Genomic DNA, 27,390 nt, shown 5'->3' with positions numbered 1-27,390 from the left:
CAAATCTTTCCAAACCTATGCATATTTAGTCATTGCGTTTTGGATTTAAACACCTTATGAGATGTTGCATGCAATTTTTTTTAAAATACTTTTGGGGCGACGGGGGATAGAAGATATTTAGTGGCTCAGTGGTTTACTATGTATTGTGGAACCACAGACTATGCACTAAGCACTCACTGCTTAAGGCACAGTACTGGATTAGAGATGCATGTACTAGTTATGTGCATTCTTGGCCAATCTCTGAACAAATTCCAGTGCAGTTAATAATACTAGCAATACTAGGGCTCTTACAGGCAACTTTATTACTCAGTGATGAAAAAGTTATTGGGACGCAACCTTTGTGGAAAAGAAGAAAAGTGGGAGAGGACGACAGTAGGATAGTCACTACCCCTTTTATCTTTGAAGTCTTGGATTGAAATGTCGCTTAGGGCAAATGGGAAACGTTCAATGGTCTCACAGTGGAGATCTTTTCAAACTACCACATTCTGGTATGGTTGACAGTCTTTGCTCACAACTGGAGTAACTGAGGGTGATGCAGATCAGGCTTCACATGTACTGGTAAAACCGTGGTGAACCTGGCTCTGCACTTACTTATTCTATTTCTAGCTAATGACACGAGTCTTTACATTAATGGCCAGATTCTAGCACTCTTATTTACACTGAGTAATATGTTACTCCTCTTATAATTTCACTGACTTCAAAAGACAAGTGGGGGAGAGAGACTTACTTTTAAGAAGCCTGCCACTCTGAATGAATCCAGACCCTTGGCAAATTATATGTAAGGATCATTCAACCATCAATGAAATGCCATCACCTCAGACATGTAACACAGCTGCTGTTTCACAGAGTTTATCGTAGCAAATGGAGAACAAACACTACGGGGTAGTGGAGATGGGAACCTTTTTGTATTAGCTGGTCCAGTGCCACATGAAAAGATTAAACATTTTCTGAACCACTCTAACCCTAGCAATATGACAAAACTGATTTGGAAACAAATGCAAAACCTGAGTGAACCATGCTAGGATAACATCTTCTGTAAGGTTTCCATCTGACATCAGGTGTTTTAGTGGGGTGTTCATTTGATACTGGGATGAAGGCAACATTTGTTATTATGTTTTTAAATTATTATTATTTATTATATAAATTTAGATAAAATATTCAGGCACTTAAAAGTTTATATGTACCACTACGTCTAACATGTTTCACTTTAATGTTTAGCTCTGATCCTGATATTCTGGGTTCTTTGACTTTCAGGGAATTTATCTGCTATTTTGTTTTGATCCAAATAAATGCAGTGGAGCATATGGTTGCAAAGAAAACAAAAGGTTCATCTTTCTTATTCCCTCTGTTCTTCTGATGGAGAAATAGGAATTCCATGCAACAACACCGTATACACATTACATCAATTACTCATCCTACTGCTTGCAATAAACGTACTCTGATTGGAGTTAAACTGGTTAGAGCTGGATCAGTTATAGCACTGGTAGGAAATGTTAAGGAAATAAAAAGTCTACTATAGAGACAGCCAGTGCAGCATACATTTCACACAACAGGGTGGGATTACTTTTCAAGAACAGAAGCTAGAATTCTGTAGAAGGCTGTAACTGCAAATGTATCCTCTAGTGAAATTGTGCCTGGAGGATCACACAGTGACTTTGCAGACCTATTCCTTTTCTCACCCCAGTGATAGCATTGCTTCTCATGGAAGAGGCCTTGGCTCCAACAAGACAATGCTGGCTCTAAGGATAATAAGCATCATGGATACACATTTTGATGCAACTGCATAACACCATTTTGTGGGAATAATGTTGTTCTTTGGTACATCAAAATAAACTCATTCATCATCCTGAGAATCTTTAATTCTGTTTCAACAGAATTTCAGGTCCTTCCTGACATTAAAAGTCATGCTACCTCAGCTTTATGAGAGGAATAGAGCACAGGGATGGGAGAATATTATAAGTTTAGAGGGACACTTTACATAGACTGATAGGGAGGGTTACACAGAGCCCACAACGTTAGAGAAAAGATTTTGGATCTCACTATAACTGTGCTTGAGGCAGGTCAGAAGGAAAAAAGGTGGCTTTAGATCAGTGTTTCTCAACCTTTTAAATAGCAAATACCCCCTAACTTCTGAAAATTTTAATAAGTACCCCAACACCCAATTTTCTAAGGGATTTTATATTTACAGAATAATATGAGTCATATGTTGGAAGAAGGGCTGAGTAAATAAGGCCGTGATATGACTGTCAGATCTAGTGTGGGTAGGGTTACCACCATTACAGCAGGGGTGCACAACTCAAGTATGTACCTGGGTTAGAGGTCATGTTGGCCAAAGCTAGGAGGCTTTGAGTGGCATGCCAATGCTGGGGAATATAAAGTGCTGCACCAAATTTTTTGCCATAGATTTGAGAGGAGGAAGGGGTGAGAGAGACAGGGAAGGAGGGCGAAAGAGAGAGAGAGAGACTGGAAAAGAAGGTAACTGCTAATATCTGGAGCTGTCATAGTTGTTAATTTCATTGTTCAGCTACAGCAGTGAAACTGACAAGTTTTCTGGGCACTGGGCTTTGAGCCAGGGAGGGGGCTGCCACCTGGGCAAGTTGTAGGCGGCTGCTGCCTGACTATCAGCCCGGATGGCGGGCGACTGCCACCCAATCCGAGCTGGGACAGAGGAGGCATCCGTGCTGGCTGGGGTCCACGTATGTGGGTAGGCGCCTGCTGACCATCTTCAAGCCGGGGTGCTAGAGGCTGTCCCTCGGCTCAGAGCCAGGGCGGGGGTGGCTGCCACCCAGATGCAGGAGGCTGCCTCCAGGCTCCCACCTGGGATCTGGGACCCGGCAGGAAGCAGGGGGCTGCCACCCGCCTTTCCCAGAAGCTGGGGGCTGCCATCCGCCTCCGTGCTCAGAGCTTGGACCTGGCAGGAAGCGGATGGTTGCCACCTGCATTCCCCAGAAGCTGGAGGCTGCCATCTGCCTCCCAACTGGGACCCGGCGGGAAGCAGGGGGCTGCTGTCCGCCTCCCCCAGAAGTTGGCAGCTGCTGCCCACCTCCCCTTCACTCTGTTTTTCCCCGGGTACCCCCTGCCTGTTTTTCACATAGCCTGCGGTACGCGTATCCCTGGGGGTAAGAAACTATGTTTTAGATCACACTGATGCCTCCTGATCTTGGTCTGTCCTGGTGCTGGTCCAGTCCTCTGGTGAAACAAACATATTCAGGGCTGCTATAAATTACATTCAGCTGTCCACAGCCCCAAGCAATTGTTTCAGCAGCTGGAGATTGCTGGAGCACCCTGGCCATACCCCTATGCCAAGGGCCAGGAGCTGGGATGAAGAAGAGTTGTCCCTAAACAAGGGGAATCCTGAGGGGTCTGGTTAAACAGGCTTCCTGACACTTTTGCATCACTGGAATAGAGCAGCTGCGACACAGAGGAGGTCTAGATCTGTCTTCAAGGTAGGAACAGTCTATTTAACAGGAGACTTAATTCTGAAGATGGACCAGAAAAATTGTTTGGAAAGCCCTTACTGGCTCCTGAGGTGTAGACCTGACATCTGCATGAGCTATATCCTCACTGAAACCTTGCTGGAAAAATCCATGATTTCACTATATGGACATTTTATAAACCTTAAAGAATCTCTCTTTAACATCAGTAGTAGAATTACTTCAGACCCAGACCCTGTGATACGGTAGAGATGTAGAAGACCTGTACTTTAAGAGGATTTCAGTCAGTCTTCATTTTAGCACTTAGGATTCTCTTGACATTCCCTGAACAAATGTGTCTGCAAAGTAGCCAGATATTTGAAACTCAACATTACAACCCCCACAATTCTTTGGGTGCATGACACAAACCAAGGTGTGCCATGGTACCTTCTTCCTATCACATCCCAGATACACAGTTCTGTGTATTATAAAACACACAGGTTCTTCTTTTTGTCCAAAGAAGAATTGTGGGTGAATTCTGACCTCTATACCTATAACAAACACATTTATCATGTGAATGTTGAGGGTGGAAAACCTTGACTGCTTCCCTATAATATTACTTCAGTTTATAGCACACTCCTCTTTATAAATCAACCTCTAAAATCCTTGTCACTTACAAATTACAGGATTCTATGTAGAAAGGAACTTTGTCTCAAATTCCTATTGTCAAACCAGGTCCAAAGTCATCTGGATAGGACCAAGTGACAAGGGCAAAGAAAGAACAAACTGAGGGCAAAAGAAAAAGTAAGCCCAAGAGAAACAGTCACACAGTTTTGAAACAGTACAAAATAATTCTCCCCTATGAAATTACCTTTACCTGCTAATCTGAAGAGTAGACTTACCGCTGGGTTTTCTCATTGATGGTGTTAACTCCCTGAAGATCTGAAAGGGGCGTTCTTGGGCTTTTCCGGGTAATACCTATGGCAGCATATCAACAACAAGAATTGTTACATCCCTCTTTACAAGGAAAAAATTAGAGCAGCAACAGCTTTTTGTTGGCTGCAAATGAAAAAAAATATGTATTTGTTATAGCACATGCTGGGAATACAAAGTAAGGGGTTTATGAAGAAGCCATGGCTGCAGAAATATCAACCTCTATCATGTTCTTTGACAAGGAGACCTAACTTACCAGCAATTCAGTTTGCTCTAGTCTACATGTCCCCCAGCATCCACCAATCCAACACATGACCAATTTGTCAATGGTGTACTCTCCACTATTAGAAAGCATGATGGGATGAAAACTGCTGATCAGTCACAACTGGTATAAAGGTACCAGCTCACCCACTTCCTGTCAGTCAAAACACTTCAAAGCGGTAACATGAAAGATATAGAAATATAATAGCAAATCACTCCAACAAGAAGGGAACTGGTTGGGAGAGAGAGATAGAAATATCTAGATTACTACAATTACCAGTTATTGTTTCTTGTTGTATGTCATTGCTACTTCACCTTCCTAACAAATTAATAGAAACTGACATAGTAAGCAGCATGCTATAGGGGATAATCTTTTCTGCCAAAATGGATCCTCTGATACTGATAGGTTCAATTTTCAAGGCCTGATAAACGTGTGAGGAGAGCATATTGTAGCAGAGCTTTGTAAATTGAATAGCAGATGGTTCAACTGTGTCTGCCTAAGAAGTGGAAATGTTTTGGGTGCAAATGAAATTAACAGAAAAAAAAGGAAAGATGTAATAGTTTGAAGTCAACAAAACATAGTTTTTAATCCATCCACCAACTGATGTTTAGAGAATTTATGTCCTTTCATCTAATCATGAAAACAGGTAAATAATTTCTTAGTTGTCTGAAATCTAGGGTGAACCAAGAAAAATTTTAGAATTCACATAACGTCCAGCAAGTGTTTATTCCTTTGCCTTGAATTCTCCAAAATGGGATGCGGGAGGCGGGGAGGAATGGGAAGCTCTAGGAAGAAAGGAAGTCTAAATTCTTTTTTGTAATAAAACATATAAGGAAATACAACACTACCTTCTCTTAAAAAAAAAAAAAAAAAAAAAAAAAAAAAAAAAGAGTTAATCCGGGATCATTGGAATGAAGTCTCATACTCCCTAGCTGGCTGAGATAACAGTCATACTAAACATGTCAGCATGTGGAAGGAGGAAGGGATACTTCTCTTATGAGAGAAAGAGGGACACTTGTTAAAACCTGTAGCAGTATGCCACATTCGAGGCCAGTTAGGGACGCCTGGGACCTTCAAGGCACTCACTTGGGGATTCTCACTAAAGCCAACCAATAGACATTTTAAAATGTACTGACGTGTAACAATGTGCTTCTGTAGTCCTCTTGGAACACAACTGTTTGAAAACAATCCAAATCTGATTGCATCTTTGAAATTGATAGCTTCCAACAGTCCTCAAAACAGGTGACATCATCCCTGGTGAACTCCTCTCAGATATGTCCAGCCTTTCAGTTTGAGACAGTCAGAGCTGGCAAACTGGACTTCGATAGAACAGATCCAACCATTCTGGATGCATGTAGAACAGTTCCACAGTTAGGTCTCCAAGTTGAGAACAACGGTCACCTCAAACATATTTTTGTCTATTCCCATTAGAGCTTTCACAGTATCAAGTGAATAAAAGGAAAAGGGAGATAACACTGTCCCCAAATTCCTTCCTTATGTCCAACATAAACATATCCACTCTAGCTCCTTTTGAATTGAATATCTGGAAGGAAAAAGCATAAGAGTGAGACCTTCTGGAACAAAAGAAATTCTCATGGTAAACTGAAGAGAAGATCAGATGGGTTGGTGCTGGTCAAAAAAGAATTTCCACCGACCAACTGATGTACAGACAAAGGGGTCAGATCTGGGATGTTTGTGCAACATTTTCAGATCTCAAGAAGCTGCATAGTAGCTTTTGTCAAATCTTCTCCAAACAGTTTAATTCCTGTGAAGAGAGCAGCCAACTTGATTTTTACACGATTTAGTATTCCACCACCAAAGACAAGATGCTGTCAGCACCATTTACTGCACTGCAAATCAGGAACTATCACATGATGTCTCTCAAAGACAGGAGGTAAATTGGGTGGAGACTAAAAACGTGCAGGTAGGCTTGGATCCTGACTTAGGTCAGTGGTTACCTATTGGGAACCTTCTCAGATCTATGTTCTATGCCTGGACACAAAACCAGAATGGATAACTGTTTTTTTAGCCTCTTAAATAGCTGAATCAGTCCTTGTTAGTGCAGCTTATGTGTAACAGGGGGAAACAATAGTGTTCATAAGGAGGGTACCCTTGAAAGAGAGAACATGGATATGGAATTGTTAACTATGATGCCTCACCTGAAAAGAAACAAGATGGGTGAGGTAATATCCTTTATTGGATGAACTTTTGTTGGTGAAAGAGACAAACTTTCAACCTAGAGAGGAGTTGTTCAGGTGTGCTGAACTCTGTGTAGATCGAAAGCTTGTCTCTTTCATCAACAGAAGTTGGTCCAATAAGGTGATTTACCTTATAGTAACTTGAGTTCATCAAGCTGTTTTATCCCTATGGATGCTCCACCATAGGATATAAATGTGCCTGTGCATTCTTGATCGGAAACTGCAAAGCAGTGCTTGCAGGCCCACGCTTGAGCTGAGTAAAGGGAACACAGGAAGGTGTGAGCCTGCCACCACTTAGTTTCTTCACAGTCATGAAGCCAGAGACTACACAGCAGAAAGGAAGGAGAGCAGCAGGTGGAGCACCCATGGGAACAAAATATCTCAAGGAACTCAAGAGATGATAAGGTAAGTAACCTCTCCTGCTTTGTCCCTAAAGGTGCTCCACGGTAGGCAACTCCCAAGCAGGAACCCAAAGAGGAGGTGAGTGCTGAGGAGGTAAGTCAAGGATTGGTCAGAGGACTGCATCACCAAAAGCGTCATCATCTCTGGAAGCAGATAAGATGGCATAATGCTTGGCAAAGGTATGGATAGAAGACTAAGCCACAGTCCTGCAGGTTTTTATTATGGGAATGTGCTTCACTAGAGCTATGAGGTCTTGTGCTGGAACATAGTTGCTGAAATTCCTGAGGTCGAGGATCGGCCTCCACCCTCAGTCTCTCTTGGAAACTAGGAAGTGGTTGGAATAAAATTCTTTCCTGATAAACTCTGTTGGAACCAGCTCGACTGCCCAATGGAGGAGCAGGGATAGGACTTCTTGCCATAGAGCACTTCGTTTGTGGAGTCACTGAAGAGGGAAGGGGGGCGGGGGGAAATGGAAGGGTAGAGTGGAAGTGGATGGAGTAACCCATTCTGACTACTTTCAATACCCAATTGTCTGACATAAGGAGTTCCCAGGCAGGTAAGTAGTAGGATAGCCAATCTCCAAAGCAGAGGGAAAATTGCACAACTGGGGATTCAGTGAACTGGGCTGATTGATGACCTTGGATGAGATGTCAAATTTGCCTATTAGAAGGAAGGGCCAACTGAATAGAAGGGGTAGATGGTCCTCATTTTTTGCTGTTTGCCTCTTCTCCTGAAGGACTCCTGAGGCCTAGGAAAGGTGTGCTGATGGTACTGGAATGGCCTGGATCTTTGAGCAGTTTGGGTTCTACAAAATCATCTTTTCATTGAAGCACAGATTCTAACTGACCCCAGAATTGCCCTGAAATCTTAAGTGTGTGGAAACAGGAGTCCGTATGCTCACTGAAGAGCTTGGGTCCTTCAAAAGGGAAATCTTCCATTGTGTTTTGTACTTCTCTTAGAATACCCAAGGACTGAAGCCAGGATGTTTACCTCATGACCACAGGCATGACCATGGATCTGGAGGCTGTGTCAGTAGCATCTAGGCCAGGTTGGAGGGAGGTTTTTGCAGATAACTTGGCCTCTGTGATCCTGGATTGAAACTGATCTCTTTGGTTTTGTGGGAGATGTTCAATAAAGTGTGTACATTTTGAGTATGTGGTAAAGTTGTATTTTGCCATCAAGGCCTGATAATTGGCAATAAGAAATTGAAGAGCAGCTGTGTAGCTCTTTCTGCCCAATAAGTCAAGTCTCTTGGATTCCTGGTCTATTGAAGAGGATCTAGATCAATGGATCTTTCATTGGCTACACCTACCAATAAGGAATTAGAGCTAGCGTGGGAAAAGAAGTGTTCCATCCCTTTTGGCAAGATGCAGTATTTTATATCATATCTCTTACAGGTGGGTGGCACCTTGGCTGGTGTTTGCCACAGCATATTTGCAGGGGATAGTAGTGCTTCTTTGATGGGTAAATCCCATTTTGGATCTATATTCAAATTGTCCACCAAAGAACGTTGTGACTCTTGGACCTCCTCTAGCAGGATTTGGAGAGCGTTCTCCAGCCTCTTCATGAGGTTCCGGAGTGCCATGAAATCATCAGCATAGGAGGGTGTTGGTGGTATTACCACCTGATCTAGAGATGAAGTGGACTTAGCTGAAGGAGGTGAGAGCTCCTCAGATTGAGGTTCTGGCTCCTGCTGTGCATTACTCAGCACTGAAGAGTGCACAGTACTGGGGGATAGACAATTGGTGACACTGAATGGGACAGTATCTGTAATCCCTTCTTGGCATCCTATAGAACTGGTCACCGAAATGGCCTCAGGGATCCCAGAAACAAGAAGGATAGGGGAAGGGTCCACAATGATAATCAGTTTCTGGGTCTGTGGCACCTAGCAGGTTTTCTAGGGTCCTCCACATTAGAGAGACTCATGGGAGGTTGAAGGTATGGGTAGCGGGATAGATTCCCATACCGAGATCTCAGAGTCTGATAAATCATCTCCTGAGCTAAGTGGAGGTGCCTTAAGTAACATGGCTGATGCTGACAGCTGAAGGCTTAGGAAGGTTTTGGCTTGTAGCTGTCTGGATGGTACCAGCACATAGGCTCTAATAGATCTCTGCAGCTATGGAGATTCAGGCTCATCCAAAATGATGAGATCCTCAGAAGACAAAAATCTGGAAGGAGCCACAGGGCTCTGATACCTATAGTCAAGGATTGGCACTGGAGGTAGAATTGTGGACCGGTGAGCTGGAGACCACTGTGGTACCAAGTTGGATGAGGGGCCTGTCTCACTTCAGAGCTAGGGTAAGAAACCAGTACCGAGAGATGTATGCCGTGAGGGATCAGGTGGTGCTGTTCCGGCAGGTGCTCTGGTAAAAGGTTTATCCATCCAAGGCTTCAAACACGGTACCTATACCTCGGTACCAGACTCAGTCGGAGCCTCTTCAGTACCCTTTAATGGAGTTGAGGTCTCCCAAGAATGGTTCTGATGGGATGACCCACCCCGTTTCATCATTTCCCTGGTGGGAGCGGTGTGCTTTCTTCTCTTTGAAGTCTGTGTCTCCGCAGTGCAGATGATGCTGGGCAGATGACTGAAGTGGCCTGCAATGTTGAGGATGATGTACAGGGAGGAAAGCAGGGGGTGCGGCAGGGCAGGAAGCAGTCATCTCCAGAACTAGCATATTTCATTAACAGGAGTTTTAGTATAGTGTTCCTATCTTTTCTGGACGTGCCTTTAAAACCCAGATAGACCTTATACACCTTACATTTTGAAGGGATGTGGAGTCCCCCAGACACTGCAGGCAACTTTAATGTCTGTCACTGTGGGGAAAAGACCTGTGGCAGGTCTGGCAGGGATTAAACGCTGAGGTCTTTGGCCAAACAGATTGTGCTCCGGTACAAACAAAGGTCAAGGAGTAGGCAGGGGAAGCCCTGCTCCAGGAGCACAAAAATCATTCTAAATGAAAAAAAGTGAAAATAAAAGAAAGGTAAAGTAAATAATTGAGAAAGGAGAACAAAGGCTTTCATGAGATGAAAGAAAGGTGGGAAGCTGAATACAGCTAAGAGCAGCAGACTCTGCCCCAAGCCACAGGTGGCTGAGAAGGAACTAAGTGGCGGCAGGCTAGTGCCTTCCTATATCACCTCATTTGGAGCATACAGTGTCACTCTGTGTAGGTGTGGGTCCATGAACACTACTTTGCAGTCTGTGATCGAGACTGCATGGACATGCACACATCCTAGGTGGAGCACCCATAGGGATGTATATTTAAAGAAAAAAGGATATTACCTCACCCACCTTGTCCCTCTCATATCCTGGGACCAACATAGCTACAATGCTGCAACCAACTGAAAAAAAGACAGTTTCACTGCAGCTCTGGGAACAGTGAAATGCCAGCCCACTTTTTCCCATTCCTTTCGGTCAAACCCAAAATGAGAGAATGCAGGAGACCTTTCTTGTATAGTGCACTCCCAAAAGTGTTATCCTCAGTCTGGCACTTCTATCGCAGAGAGGCGAGAAGACAGGAGATTGGGGAATTCAGCTACTCAGAGAGACAGGAAGTTACCCTCTGGGTCAGAGTCCCCCTCTTCAGAATTTAGATGTGGATCTACAGGTACACAGCCTCCTTCCAGGAGAGAATGCCCCAGAGATAGAACTGGCTGCCCAATTCCTGTCTGAGATCACAGGGCTTGGGCCCAGAGGTTGTTTTCTGGTAAATCCACATGCAGTGGTGCTCCAAAGGATTAAAGAAAACAGAATGGAAGACAGAATCAACAGTTCCAGCTGTGCCATGGGAAGCAAACTCTGCAGACTTCTCCTCATAAAGAAACATGAGAAAGAGAGTGGTTTCCAGAGTAAGGGAGGTCCAGATCCATTCCCTCAGAGGAGGAATCTGATATGTAGCGTTCCCTGGCAGTGCTCTGCTCCCTGTAGATTCACAGGACCCCATCTTGCTCCAGCAAGGATAAACGCAAGGGCCTAAATTGCAACTATTGGCAGGAGCAATATGTGGAACAAGCCCCTTCAAAACAGGGCAAAGAAAACATGTCACACTGTAGCTCGTCTTGCTGTGAAATGGACAGGATGTGGAAAGCAATGATAGATCAGCCTCTGACGACTGCAACATTGCAGGGATGGCACAACAACAGCAGCTTCCTCCTGAGAAATGGAGCTCTGGTTCTGGCTTCCAGAGCAAGCCCAAGATCTGAGAGTGAGAGGCAGGCAAAGGGGAGGTAATTTTGCCAGAGGCCTTCAGACACACAGGCCCACATCTGGGGCAGAGCCTTCCTGAACTTGTTTTCTTCTCTTTTAGGGTTCTTGCTTCCTTCTCACTTCTGCAGACATGGGCTGGAAGAGACTGAGTTGGAAGACGACTCAGGTTGAGGCACTGTGTGGTGGGGTCATGTGACCGCCCCTCAGGGTTGCTGCCTGGCTTGTACTAAGCATGCTTACACAGACTGAACATGCTCAGTAACACTGCTGAAGCCGGCTGCTCTCACTCTGACCCCCCACAATCGGTAGGCACTGGTCGTCTCTGGACTCAGGCACCTGTGCCATGTTTCCAGTAAAAAATGATAGGGAGACATAGGAAATGAGTAGACTGATGCATTTATAATAGAACTTGATACAGAGTTCCTGCTATGTGACTGAATTATATTGTCCAACAAGGTGTTCATGTGTAGGATATTGGAAAAAGTGATGCAACGCAAACAGCCTTTTAAAACAATTATGAGTGCACCTCACCCTTTTCTTGTAGGCATCTTTACTGTATGTTGGCCATTGATTTCAACATATTCCTAAATATCCAAAGATGTTTACAGATTTACTATGATTTTACACTGTCCAAAACTCACAAGGAACTACCAATAAAATAACTGCCCAGTAAATGGAAATTTGCCTGAGGACAATGTTAACGCTGCAGGGCAGCAGACTGCATATTATCACCATGATTACAGTACTGAAGACCCATATATCAACTTTAAATGATTTATTTACTTTATTAATTAAGCAGATAATATCTTGATGTCCATATTGACCGAGTTGTCACTTGATGTATTGTATAAATGTCTTGATTTTCCCCCATACACATATGGAGAAAATTTTTAATCTATTATATTTCATTTTGGTTGAAATATTTCATAACCAGTCGTTCTCTTTTGAACAGTGACCTTTCATTTGAATTCTGATTTTGTTCTTTTTAGTGACTTGTTTATCCTATGACTGCAGAATGAACTTAAAATGAGAACGATAAGATTACAATTACCAGAAATGTAATATCCCCGGGAGGGGAATATTTTATGAGATGCTGAAATTATGAAGATAAGATTGTACCAAAATACTGCTGTAGCTTGATTTTACATAAATCAGGAAAAGAAACATTTTAATTCTAGGATCAATTTAAAACGACACTGGAGCTTATATAATAGGTGCCTAGTAAGTGTCATGTACTCCAGGTAGTCTATTCATCCAACAATCTGTCACTTGCAACTGTAAAAATAAATTACGTATGAGATGAGTGCAAGCTGAGTTAAGAAATGACTGCTGCAGTAGTTCATTAAAAACATGTCTACATACTACCAGCACTGGGTCAAAATATGAGGAGCAAATGATTAAAGAGCTCTACATCCCCTCAAAATACTAAGTAAAGCTGTAGTTTTAGTGCAGTGCTGTTTCTACTGTGTGAGGGATAGAAAGAGGCTTTTGCAAACAAAGGGTAGTTATTTTTAATTTAACCTGCATTGATTTGCTTGTGCTTCCCTCCCCCTGCCACCTAGTACTCTGACCAGGAAAATTTATTCATAAATTGTATAAACAATTAATCTCCAAACAAATGATCAGCAACTTGGGGGCTTCTCCATTCACAGGGCAGATGCAGATTGAACAGCTAACTTAAACTGTGTCATAAATATGACTCTATTCTCTAAAACTCACTTCCCTCTAAGGGCTCATTTCCTCTACTTTAACGCTAGCCCTTTCAAGGGCCGGACTGATTTGTCTAATTGGTCCTTTCTATCTCTATCATCTATATTGTTATGGTTTTGAGAAGAATTGTGGATAATATACTTTCCACCCACTATATAGGAACATTAACTAACAGAGTTCCTGCCTTTGATTCAGTGATAGCTAAGCCCAGTGCATGTCACACTACAATAATATTTATTTTATAATTCCCTTCAAAACAGAGCGTGAAGCCTCATTATACTTTTGCTTAACTTGCTAAGACACTCAAGCATCACTGCTTTTTTGTTATGGAATATTGATAAATCAACAGAAACGTACTAGGTATAATCACTGAAGTGATTAAGTAATCATTGTAAAGGTGATCATCAGTAATTGATGATCTTGAGCAGTCAATGATATCATCACCCTAGAGGAATTTGGATTTACTAACTAATCCTTTGGTTAAGTAACTTTTGCAATTTATGCTTGAGGTTAAAGCTGATGCTTACAACTCAAGACATTTCCACCAAATGGTCCATTTTTCAGAAAGGGAGAGGATGTAACTTTCTTCCACTCCCAGAAAAAGACAAGTCCAAGAAGTCCCACTGGTGACCATAGAGGCTCTTCTAAAACCTGGGAATGTATGCCTCAAGGCTAGCAATGGAATGAATGCAGCAAAATCTAATTCCCAAGCATCAAATAATTAAATGGGTTTGGACTCTAATTTACTTATTTTAAATAAAAAGATTTAGGAACTGACCGACGGCAACACACTACATGGGACACGCAAGAGACCCAAATACAGAAGCAGCTAATCTGCATGAACTACTTGTTTGCCAGACCGCCTGCTCTTCGCCAATTCACAAAACAGCAGCAACTGTAACAGAGATCACATGTTTCACCCACTCAACCAAAGGTGATTTATTACAGGGAAAAGGATCACAAAGCTACTACTACTCAAGTTTCGTCAGTGGCAAGAATGAATTGAAGTTTAACACTGTTGGGCTTGATCATAACAAACATATATATTATTTTTACTCTGAATTATAGGTTAAAGTTAAAAATATTCTGTGCTCTATGGGTTTTTTCCTCATTTTTAAACAAACCAGAAGTTAAACAAACCTTCTAGCTAAACTAACTTACAAATCTTAAGCTGGATTCCAATTGCTTTACTTACTCTAGTAATAAACTATTAGGTGCTAACTACTGTGAGCTATGTAATTATCTGTAAGTGTCACTTAAAAGTATATTAATTACAAAATTCTACGACTATGTCTACATTAGACTTTTTCTTAAGATTTCCCATTGGTGGTAATAGTGGAAAATTACAGAAAAAAGTCTAGTGTAGCTAAGGGCTAAGTTAAGAATGAAAGCCCTTCCTTAACTCTCCCAGTGCTAGACATTGGTGGGAGCACATGGAAGATGTCTATTCAGAGACTTCTAAAGCCAAGCACATCTTTCTGAAGTGCTAAGACAGAAGTACTGTACTTACCAGGCATATTTCTACAATGTGGGAACGAGCCTTTTGATGTCCTGTTTAGGCACATCTTACAGGAATTTTAAAGGCTACATTTTAGACAGAAAGTGCGCTTTATTAAGGCTCGTTTACAATAATGATCCATCTCTGCAGACCTTATTTATACAAAATGAAGAAGGAATATGATGGCACAAGACTTAAACCTTCTGTAAATACAGACACCAAAAAACATTTAATTTTTTTTAATTCACCTTTAAAAACTTGATCACCTCTCCACAGGTAACAAGGCAAATCTTGACATTACACTATTGTATATTCCCTTTTCCAAGGGCTTGCAGCAACTATATGCGCATCTGAACTTTGAAGTGAAACGATACATAGAGCAGTTTAAAGAGCAAACTAGTATTGTGGCATCTTGCGGCAGGCCCTTTACATTGTTATAACACTGAATCTCCATGCTGTATTCTTTGTGGCAGGTGATGTTATGTTCCATGCTGCCGGACTCCCTTCTCCTCCAACAGGAGTCCAGCCATAGTAATTAGTAACACAGGCAGAAAGGCCTGTTTGTTCATGCAGGACTAGTTTATTATGTAACAAACAGAGGAGTAAGGACAAGGAAATGGAGACCAAGTGCATCTCTGCCCACCCGTTTTGTAAAGGGGTCTGCTAACATAACAATTCCTCACATTTAACTGAAAGCCTTTGAAAAGACATAGGCACTTTCTCCAAACACCATTATTTTAAAAGTATGACGTAAAAAAAGTTGTAATAAAAAAAAAGAAAGGGACTAAATCCTGAAGAAAGCTTAAAGTAAAATCCTAGCTATATTAACTCATACGACAAGTATTCCTGCTGGTTCTGAAGTGCCCTAAACTTGCTTTAAGTGGGAGAGTAGTAACACTAAAAATTAATGGCATGAAAAGTGTTACTAACTTCAGAATACTGTCTTACTTAGGAGAGCAACCTGTGAAGCCATGAGTAAAATGGCTCCACGGAGAGTTAAACAAACATGGATATATGCTGGATTTTTTTTTTAATACAACTCATTAACAAGAACAGGAGATCCAGAGAATCTATTCCAGATCTCTGTAGAACAAAACGCAGACTAAGAATTTCTAGTAAGGTGTCCAACATTTGCTTATGATGATCTCAGTGGGCTGCACTGGAAGTTTCTTTGCATGTGTCTTTTTCCCCTTGCTACCCAGAATGCTCCTGGTTTCCATTTCCTGATGTGTGAGTGTAATGTCAGAGAGGATGGTGGGATATGGAGCCTTACTGTACTTCTCCTCCTTGCATCTCTGCAGGATCTCTAAGCTCCTCTGATGGACTGGGTGATGTAGAAAGCTAAAACTATCCACACTTTTCAAAACCGCACATGGCACTGCATCATCATGCCCTTGGGAAGCAAAATAAAAACAAAAAATGGAGAGAAGAGAAAGAGATTATATAAGCAGAAATCAGGAAAGAGTAAAGAACAATGCTGCCAACTGCCCATGTGATACAGGAATTGTTCAAAAGTCACACCTTCTTTCTGTATTTGGACCATAACTAGGCTATTTGCAACAGTTACAAGAACGCATAATGCTGATAGAGGTTAACTTCAGTTCCCTCATGCCATGGTAATATGACATAGCACACACAATAATGGAAACAGAATTCTCTCAGTCCATCAGAGTCCAAGGACACTGCAAATGTACTGACCCATGTCTCTACAGGCATGCACTCACAGTGATACATTTCCTTGCACTCTGACTTTGGGGGGTGAGGGGGAGAGGGAGGAGTCTGATTTGCATGGTGACTATACTGTTATCTCTTGTGAGCTATATATTATACAAATTCCAGCACTCTGATTGGCTGAGGGCCATTATTAGCCAGAGCACAATAATTTGTATAATCACTGCAAGGTAACCTTTAAAAAAAACAAAACAAATGGTGATTATGCAAATCTCTATTTTTATTAGCTACAGTATGATAAATCCTTCTGCTTCAGTTCAGCCTAGGATAGCTACTGATTTCAGAACTCCTCACCCTTATGTTTACAAACACAGACATCTCAAATTTTGACCTGCTCCACTCCCTGTTACCCCCACTTTAACCAGATATTTGCAATTTAAATTGAAATAGAAGTTACTCTGCATAGGGAAGGGGAATGAGGATAGGTTTAGCTTTCCTTAAGGGCTGAAAAATGGGGAGATTTCAGATATATTGAGTTTAGGTGGGAGACAGAATCTGGAAGGAGTTGGTGTCAGAAGTTACGGTGGACATTATGTGTGGGCACACCGGACAGACGTTTTCTGATAATTTAGTAATAAACGTAACCCAGAATAAAAGCTATACAGGTATTACCTTGAAAAGAGGAAGCTCCCTCCAGTTACCATCTAAATGGCTGAGCAAAAGGGAATTACTGTGGGAGATGTCATGCTTCCATTTGAAGGGTAACAAGGCACTGAAGTTACTATACATCAGCATGATATATTATACCTAGTATACAAGGCCGAAGATTTAAACTATCAGCGAAGACTGATCTGAATCCTTTAGAGGAACACTGTCAACTACTGGTTTTCTAATGTCAGTAACAGCAGTTTTGAACTGCCCATTTGGAAGCCTGAAGACCAATTTTCCTTTAATTGCCATTTTTGCCTTTTTCTATTCAGCAAACATTCATTTTATTCTTTTTGGATTCTAGCATTGCTAATTCCACAGACGGCAGCAGCGTGGCTTTCTTTGCTCGCTTCACTGCTTGCAAACCAGCATCATCATTTATGTCAACAGCAATGGACCAGCCATGGGAATAGTGCTTGTTAGTTGAATGCTATTGCAGAGCCAGCAGAGGGTGCATGAGAGCATAAAGTCAGAAACATAAATCCTTTATCAGAGCTAGGATCTATTTCATGTCCAACTTGCTCAAAACAGAGAAAACCAAAGAGGAAGCTGTGGGTGACTGGCTTCTATCACTGGATTTGTATAAATCATCCCAAAACAGTGGCTTCTCTTTTTAAATTTGTCAGCATCAGGTGTTCAATATTAAGTTTTATGCAAAATATCTTAATTTAGAGGATATTTGCCATCAGATAAAAAAATCAGTCAAATTAGCATCCTAAAAACTTGACAATGTCCCTTTAAATTAAGTTCATTTTAATTCAAGAAAACGCAAACCCAATGTGAGCTGTTCTTTTAGAATTGAACTTCTGTTTGTTGATTCTCCCACACAGAAAACGCAGTTATAAAACAAGTAATTGAAAGAGCTCCCTCCAGCTCTTGATATTTTACCCAGGCTGATATCCTTAAATTTTTAATTTGAAAAAAGAGTTGGCAGCACTGTAAGAAACATCTATTGGGCCAGAAGAGAAACATATCCAACAAAATTCAGACAGTGACATTGCTCTGCTTCTACATACCTCACAGTTATCAACACAACATCACTAAAAGCTACACGACAAGAACATAACAAGGGCAACAAGAAAAGAAAAGCTCCTAAAGGTAGCAGGGAAGGGTGATTTATTTATTCTACACTAATGCTATTGAAGCAGAGCACAGAAGTGTTCAGGTTGCTGCTGGGCATCTCTGGCACAGAGAAAGAGATACAGAATGAGAGGGGGGGGGGAACAAGTGAGTTTTGGAAAGCCAACTACCCATAGGGTTGAGATATTTGTATGGCTAGCATAACTCAAGTATACCTTCAGAAAGGGAAAAGGAAAGTGTAGAGACTTCTGGACTAAAAACACTAAAAGCTCCAAAGAAAACATGTAGCTTTTTCAGACATTTTAAAACTGCTTTGCGTCTGTACTTTCTGACTGATCACAGCAGGGCCAGATAGGGCTACCAGGGAGATGATGAGACACCTATCTTTCCTTAGCAATTTTTAAAACTGAGCAGTGTGTGCGCTAGTGTGGGGGTGTTATTAGGTATTAGTGTGTTGGGGGGATGTTATTAGCAAATCTTTATTGTATCATGAGCTCCAACTTCAGCTGCACCAGGTACATTCAGCTCATGCTAATTAAAACCCAGAAAGGATTGATTAAAAAAACCACAAAACATATGCAATCCTTAGAAATATGTGCTATTTTATAGGATGACTATCCTACAGAGAGATACATTTTCAGGTCTAAAATTTGAGTGGCTCCTTGAACAAATTCCCAGAGAACAGCTGCTGTAGGTTTGTTCATTAGATTATCAAACTGTGATTCTTGTGTGTTATGTCACACTGTAGTTGATAGTCATCAGCAGCTGCTCATCAAGTATGCTTCACAACACTAAAGTTCTCAATCTTCTGGGGGCTAATGTGCAAGACTAAGATATCAAATGCACATGCCAGTGCCCCGTGCCACACATTCAGTTATGCCTGTTCTAAAACAAAGGGCCATTTGGGATACTCTTTTGAGACCCAAACTGGGTCAAGCTTCATTGTACTTTGGATAACTGAATGAGAGATGGGCACAAGGGTTCATCATTAAGGGAGGAAGGGAAACCTAGAGTGCGAGTTATAAAAGTTTCCAATATCCGTGCCAGCGTGTGGATCAGTAAGTAGGGACCAACACTAGCGTGTTCTCGAAGTGGCAGCCCGGAAGCTTATCTACTCTTTCATTGTAAGGATGTTCAGAGGCCACAGTAACAGAGATAAATGCCACTGACATGGTCTATACTGGAATAATTTTTTAAAAATAATTCTTTAAAAACAGAAAAATAGAACTTTGTTTTTAGAAAAGAAAACTTCTATTAATGGAAGTATTCTTGGCAAAGAGAATTACTTCACATATTGAGGGAGAGACATTAATTAGCTCCTACTGTTAGCCATTGTAATATTGGCCACGTGGACATAAGATAACCACTCCCTCCCCAGGAAAGATCATTGACACTACAGTTTAACAGTAGGGTCTAGCATCACGTCACATTGGGACAATGCCTATAGGTCCCAGCCGAGATCAGGGTTCCATAATATGCTGTACCTATTTGCAATACATTTTTCTATTAGCAATAGTTACATACTTAAATAATGTAACTCCAAAAAACATGGATAAAAATGTAAAATGCACCAACCTATATTGTCATTAATTCTTCATACTAACCACCTGTGCAATTTAAACTGAATGACTGTATGTTGCTCCTGGCCTCCCTGTAGAAGTTCTTTGCTATCCTCGTAGTAAGTGATAGCAATGCCATTATATATATTGGATAATTTATTGACGACATATGTATGATAGGATAACTGATTTGTTGTGACACATTTCCTCCACACCGATGCTTTAAACCTCATTTTACTGTTAATACTGGAACAAATCTGGCTTTAGGTGAACTCTTACTTTAGTTCTGCTTTCATAAATGTCTACTTTCATAAAACTAATGTCATCATTATTTCTCAACTACTTCAGTCATTATTTGATAACATTTTTAAAATGTGTCCATATGAAAAACGTAAGACGCAAATGATTTTGGGCAGTCAGCAAGTTTAAGGTTCATGCTAGCCTTCTTGATATTAGTGGAATTATTTTATCAGAAGAATAAATGTTACAAGGGACAAAACAAAATGGAGTGGAACAATTTTTGAGTGGTCAAGCAAAGGGCACAGGATGGATTGGACTACAGGACTGGAACCTGAAAGAGGTTTCAAAGTTGTTTCAACTGAAACCATATACTAAATTAGTCCTGACACAAGGAAAAAAATTAAAAATCCTACAATTGTCTGAAAACTTCACAGATTTTTTTTGATTTGTGTGTATTTTTAGTCAGTCGCTGATCCAATCTAAAGAGTGAGAAATCAGAAAGCTAACTGCTAGGGACATGAACATGGCAGATATGATTATAGAAGACAAAGGGTGAAGCAGGGCTTGAAATTAGCAGGGCAGGGTTGGCAATAGCTCTTGATGCCAGAGAGTTAGCATTTTTATTTGATTTTTGTTCTTAGACTTTCTATAGCCCAGCCAGCTATCCAGCTGGGATCTGTGAATCAGAAAGTTTAAAAAAAAAAAACCCAAAACACAATAAATCACACCTCACAACATATGAAGGACAGGCAGAAACATCTCTTCAAAGAACTAGGTTTCTAGTGATTTTTTTCCCCTTCCTAGCACAAGATCTCAAGAAAGTTGCAGCTCTAATGGCAATGTATGATAGGGGCTTTAGAAATGAAATGTCTCTCCCCTTTACCTCCCAGCATTACATTGGTCATCGTGGAACTTTCACTATCTCAACCCAGTACCGATATGTACAAAAAAGTTCATTTGTCAGAAGTGTCTTTCCAATTCTTCTGTCTTGGGCTGTCTCATTTCATTATTCTGAACAGCTGAAGGCTGGTTTTGTTTCTTGCTATTCTTGGGATTTGACCCCAGGGTCTGATGTTATTCTCATTGAGCAGAGAAACTTCTTCTAAATGGGGTGGATTTTCATAATTATATGATTTCTCCTTGATCTTTGGTTCTATTAATGCCAATCTATTAACATTTCAAGCTAGAAATCAACACAGTGATTCTATGCTTAATTTTAACTTTGAACTGACATTTCCCTGCTGATGTTCTAGCTTTGTCGTGAATTTCAAGCCCTCTTGTGCCCAGAAATCAATAGTAATAGCTTGTACCTGTCATTCAGGAATAGCTTTATGCAGAGAAATGTTCTACAAGCATAGCCAAGTATTGCCTGCCACAGCATGATGATGCACCATTACTTTCATTTAATTTACTGCCATCCCTGTTCTGCATGAGGGCCGGTGGGTTGTTCTAGCTGAACGCACAGCTATGAATTTGTGCTAGACAGGAGAACAATCTTTCTTTTGACTTAAAGGGTGAGCAGTCTAAAAAAATTACACAGCAGAGTCCTATTTTCTGTGTTTTCAGACTTTACGCTAACAGTGAAAGAACTATGAGTTAAAGAATCAAAGAAGTCCGTACTTTGCTTCATAATTTTAAGCTTCCATTTAAATCATGCATATTTCCATACAAATGAATCCTACAGAAAAGGTAAAACAGCATCAGGATGAAAATCCTTCATCACAAATTGCTAAGGTTTCATTCCATTTGTAATTCCACATGTAAAGTGACACACTTTTCTTTACTCAGAAATCTAGCCATTCAATTTACCAGCTTTTGAACACGTTATTAGGAAGAGGAGCATGTGTGTAAATTAGATAGGATAACATTTTAATCATACAGGAATATCTGAAATCAGAAGTTGTCAGGGATATATTGTGCATGTATTATGTATAGTTAAAATACAAAGATGTGCAGAGGCTGGTTGCTAATAACTGCTACTCACCAATTTTCTTCTCAGTGTGTCGTTTTCCAGCCTCCCTAAAACCAACCATAGCCCTGAAAAAAGCTCTGAGGACTGCCCAGCGGAATACGGCCACTGGATCAATCCCTATCATCCCACAGATAAAGGCGTTCTTGCTGCTTCTTAAGAGAGCTACAATGTCTGGCCGCATATGATCTGTGTTTTTCTCCCGGAAATCCTAGTGAGAGAAAGAAAAGAGGAGGGCTTGATTATTCTTGTAACATGAAAACTTCTTATTTATACCATCTTCATGTTCTTCTGCATCTGATAGCTTTTGAAAACAAGACAATTTAATGAAACTTCTCAGTCTGACACAGTTTTATAAGACAGACATTTTAAAAGGTGGTGCTTGACTCCACAAATACTCTTTTAATGTCATTTTTTGGTACACAGTTAAACAGTATAACACCTATGTAGTCTCCCACATGAGTTGGCCAGATGCCAAACAGCTGTCAGGAGGACTTGGCCCAATACTTTTAGTGACAAATGTAAACGGGGTCAAGTTTGAAATAATTAGCATGAAATTTTAAAATATGCCTCAGGGAGCTGGGCTCCTAATTCCCATAGGCACCTGCAAAAATCCTAGTCAGTTATTTAATAGCAAAATGGCTAACGACAAAGAAAATGCAATTGGCCATGTATTTCTGGTATACGATTCATAAACAACGTACTGTCTGTAATCCTAGAAACCATAGCCCAAAACTCTGGTGATGCCATGCAAATCCAAGTAAATTCTACACCCAGACACTCAGTTTGCATGGAGTTTGTGTCAGTTAAGTTAGATTATAAAGCACTCCTCCAGCAGAATAATCATTTTAACTTATCAGCTATCAATTTAGAGCTTCAGACAAGGTAGAGGAAGCTGCGACAAGAAGCATATATTTGTAAATTGTATCCTTTAGTGTTTCAAAGGCTGTCTGTGGGGATGTCTGCACAGCACACTAAGATCAGGTCTGTTGGATCTGGGCTTTAGACTCACTGTATCCAAGCCCATGTTTCAGCGTCCACACTGCACTGTAAACCTGGGTTTCTTTGCAAGAATTCAAAGGAAATTCCTCTGCAGTGCCATAATACTTCCAGGCAACTCTGAATAATACACAATCTATTCCAGGAGTTCCCAACCTGGAGCTAGTGAACAGGTTCTCAGTTGCTAAGGGGAGAGGTGTCCTGGCTAGCCGGGATGGAAGTCATAGTATGGAAAAGGGTGAGAACTGCTAATGTATGCGATACACAAGCAAGGTTGGCACTGTACAGACAAATACAAATCAGTTATTGTCCCAAAGAATTTGTAATCTAAGGCCTTGTCTACACTAGCACTTATGCTGGCAAACCTTTTGTTGCTCAGAGGTGTGAAAAAAACAACCCCCTGAGCAACATAAATCTTGCCAGCATAAGCGCTTGTGTGGACAGCGCTATGTCAGTAGGAGACACTCTCCTACCAACACAGCTACCATCTCTCATTTAGGTGGTTTTATTATGTCGGCGGGAGAGCTCTCTCCCATCAACATAACGCGGCTACACAAGCGCTGAGGCCAGCAAAATTTATTTCACTCAGGGGTGTGTTTTTTCACACTCCCGGGTGACAAAAGGTTTGCCAGCATAAGGTATGCCAATTTTGGTTGGACATATTCCTGGAGATTTCCTCACATGTCAATCTTTAATTAAAGATATAATTCCTGGAGTCTCCAGAACAATCCCGGAGGGTTGGCAACCCTTGGTACAACTGACCTGGAGTAAGTGACTGGTTCTTTGGGACTGGGAGTAACCTGAATATTTGACATTTTTGGTGTAAGGGACCATCTATCGCAGAGGCAGGCTTGCCGGGGGTGCTAAGTTAGACCAGAATACTTTCGCCTAGGGGACTGTCTACAGCTCCATGGCAAGGCTGTTACAGTGCCTTGGGAGTTCACACTTGTTACTTGGTTGGTGAACTCTAATTACAGAACATAAAACCACTTTGGGGGGTGTGCCGTATTTCCTGACAGTCTGCCCTGCCCATATTTGTGTGCCACTCCAGACAGCCTGACATTCCCTATTTGTGCCTACCTCCTTCATATTGACACCCAGTTCAGCAACTTGCAGTGGCTTTAAATTCAGACCACTGCAGCTATTAACTGTCCACATTACAACCAGTGACTATGAGCAGAATCTACACCATGTAAAAGGGCACAAGAATTTGAAAATATAATCCCTGCTCCCTCCTTCACTCCTCTCACGTCTGTCTCCATCTCTCTTTCCCATCCAACTTCTCTCCCAAGCACCACTTCTTCCCTCGCTCCAACTCCTCTCCCACTCAAAGCACCCTCAAAACAACATATGTAAATAATCTTTTCTGAACTCTAGCTGACAATAAAAGTGAGTTCATCTTTACTCATCCATGCTACAGTCTTGGATACATTGGTTCCCTGTCATAGCTAGTAAGCATTTTAACTAACGTAAGTCCTAGTGAACTGCTATTGTGACTGACCTTCACTCCGTATTTCACTTTTCCAGCATAGTGCTTTATGATAAAAGCAGGCTCCATCACGGCTGGAAACTCAATGTAAGAATTCCCCTCATGCTGACGCTTAAACTTGTCCAGTAGTGTTTGGTTTGTGGCTTGTGGAAAACTGGATAAAGGGGAAAAAATGAAGGCAGTTGTGAAGTCAAAGAAAAAAAAACACACCCTTGTTGACAGACCATAAATTATGAATAGGGAACATTGTGCTTTTCTCTTTTCTGTGTTTACAGCTATTATACCCAGTACTGAGCTGCATTTGACAATATACGTATGCTAACATATACCTGCATACAAATGCATATTATACACATCTGATGAAGCTTCCAACTGCAGATATTTAGTACATCGAACTGGGTCTAGAATGAGTCAATTACAAAAGTATAGTCATGCACATAGTTATTTGCAATAATATATTCATAGTAGATTGGTTATTCTAGATACCTGCAGTTACCCAGAGCTTAGATATATTTGTCTTCAGCCTTGTATCTCAGAATACACAGCACACGAGTATATGGCATATTTGCACATCTACTAATGAGCTATTTTAGCTGCAGGCATAACTTAAGTATTTAAGTTTTTTACGGATCTTAGCAAGAGGGAATTTTTAAAGACGTTCACAGATGTGTGTAAATAAACTCATAGGGCCTGATTTCACCTCATACCACTTTTACACCAGTATTACTCTACTGATTTAATGAAATTGCTCTTGATTTACACTAGTATAGATGGACAGAAGAACCAAGGCCATGGCATTTTTGCAGCAGAAAGTCAATTCACTGCCCTTGAACTTTGTGTATTACAGTAGAACCTCAAAGATACAAACACCAGAGTTATGAACTGACTGGTCAACCGAACACCACATGGACCCGGAAGTAAGCAACCAGGCAGCAGCAGAGGGGAAAAGAAAAAAAAAGAAAGAAAGCAAATACTGTACTGTGCCCGTATTGCATCTTAAAGGTTGGCATGCAGAGCAGAAACAGTCCGGAGTCTGCGCTGTTTCCTGTAAGCCAACGGTGCTGTTTCACCTCCTCCCATTCCACCCCACTGGGAGGGGGATGTGGTTTTCACCACCATCCCCATCAGAACGGGGACAAGCTTGCAAATTCAGTCCATGCCCTGCTGCAGCAAGCTGCTGCTGCTGTTGCAGCCCAAGTCTGGCCTAGAGCTGGAGTGGGAGTCAGCTGCACTCTGGAGGAGCTTTAAGGGTCCACAGCCTGTGCAGCGATGTGGCCCAAGCTTTGCTCGTGGCTGCACTCCTGGGTCCTGCCAGCACCTCTGGGAGTGCAAGGGGCAGGGGAAGGAGGGGCCCTGGCAGTGGATTGGCACCAACCGCCTGCCACGTGCTGCCTCTGGAGCGTGGCGAGCAGTGCACTGAGCAGAGCAAGCCCTGGGGAGACAGCTGAGGGCTGGGGCTTGTAGTGCCCAGGGTGCAGGGCAGACCTCCCCAGTTGAGCCCAAAGGCAAGAAACAGGAATAGGGCAGGGAGCTGCTTGCAAACCAGGTAGTGCTGCCAGGTGCCACCTTTGCAGAGATCTCTCCCATCCTCAGCTGGAAGACACTGACTGCAGGGTACTATACCATAACTTTTTGTTCAGCGTTACAAACAATTCAGAGTTGCGAACAACCACCATTCCCGAGGTGTTCGTATGTTTCAGGTTCTACTGTAATTGCTTGCAGTTGCAATTCACAGGAATCGAAAGGGCCTTTATCCATATTTGGAAGTTTTATAAAATATTTAATTAATTAAAATGCTAGCTTTTAAAAAAATTAAATTCAAATTAATCTGTGGTTCAAAAAACTACTGCCCTCCTCCATATCTCTGTATTGGGGAACCCTCAGCAGGCAGATCTTTCACTTCCTGCATGAAGAAATCATCTGTCTTTGCGGGACTGTTTTCCCCACTGTTTTCTGGGTCCTGTGGCCATGCTCTGTGGATCTGGGGTTCCATTCTGAGAGAAGTGGCGAAGACTGGGCAGGCTGAAAAGCCCTTCATCCCCTCTGAGTTTGTGGAGAAAGTCTTTGGAAAAGTTAATATAAGCTTAGTGCTGTGTCACTTTTACTGCAGGACTCCCTAGCGTTGTTGGGGGAGGTCCCTGAAAGAACAGCTGCAATGGAGCCGCACTGCCGTGGACTGGGGAGCCCACTGTAGGACTGTGCCTCTCCAGATGGTGGAGGAGTCACCAAGTTTGAGAGCAGGCCTTGTGGTTTATACTAGAAAAGAGTAAAGCCTCCCCACCTGTCTCCGACAGAATTATCAAGGAGGAACTTTGCCAGTGGATCCTACTGGAGATTTCTTGCCCATGAGCCAAGAAAGTTACATTCAGAGGATTAAGGACAAGATTCCCACAAGTCTAAGAGCTTGTCTACCTGAGAAATTAAGCCAAATTAAGTAAGGGCGGGTCTACACTGAAATGTTACATCTGCATAGCTATGTCGCTCACCCCTGAAAGTCGTAGCTAAGCCAGCGTATCCCCCGGCATAGACAGCACTAGGTTGGCAGAAGAATTGCCTATTGGGGAGGTGGATAAACTACAGCGATGGGAGAACCGCTCCTGTTACTGTAGTGAGTGTCTACACCAGTGATCCCCAACCTTTTCGGCTCTAGGGCCACAAATATAATTTTTACAATCCTGAAGGGCCACCAGTCTCTGCAAGCAGCTCCCCTCCCCCCACTGCAGCTAGAGGGAAGGAGTGAGAAGGATCTCCCGTCCCCTTGTTTGCAGCAGGGAAACTGTACCCTCCACCTGGGTCCCTAGGCAGTGGCTCCTTTCTGCAGCCAGGGGGACGGGAAATCAGTGCTCCCCTCCCTCTGGCTACAGCAGGGACCCCAGTGCCTATGGACCCAGGCAAAGCGCTTTGCCATGCTCCCTGCTACAGCCAGGGGAAAGGGGAGCGCTGATCTCCCGTCCCCTTGTCTGCAGCAAGGATCCTGCACCGGCAACGCACCCCGCCTGGATACTTAGGCAGTGGCTCCCTTCTGCAAACAGTGGGAGGGGAGCTGTGGGGCACT

The 27,390-nt window shown here is 42.1% G+C and overlaps 1 protein-coding gene across 3 annotated transcripts in view; it reads right to left on the bottom strand.

Annotated features, from left to right (window-relative positions):
• Positions 1-27,390, bottom strand: part of MYO9A (myosin IXA) — a 372,546-nt gene that overhangs the window by 65,727 nt on the left and 279,429 nt on the right. For all 3 annotated transcript variants that reach the window (XM_067555993.1, XM_067555992.1, XM_067555994.1), the window contains exons 14-17: positions 24,348-24,489; positions 21,863-22,058; positions 15,894-16,013; positions 4,316-4,391 (exon numbers count right to left, since the gene is read on the bottom strand). In XM_067555993.1, the coding sequence (XP_067412094.1) occupies positions 4,316-4,391; positions 15,894-16,013; positions 21,863-22,058; positions 24,348-24,489 (534 nt within the window). The remainder of the gene's footprint in view (positions 1-4,315; positions 4,392-15,893; positions 16,014-21,862; positions 22,059-24,347; positions 24,490-27,390) is intronic.

The sequence above is a fragment of the Emydura macquarii genome, unplaced genomic scaffold, assembly GCF_026122565.2.
Source record: "Emydura macquarii macquarii isolate MOO-44397 ecotype Brisbane River unplaced genomic scaffold, CSIRO-AGI_Emac_v2 contig_1644, whole genome shotgun sequence".
Lineage (NCBI taxonomy): Eukaryota > Metazoa > Chordata > Testudines > Chelidae > Emydura > Emydura macquarii.
The sequence above is the reverse complement of the archived record's forward strand: the minus strand, read 5'-3'. Positions and strand labels throughout refer to the sequence as shown.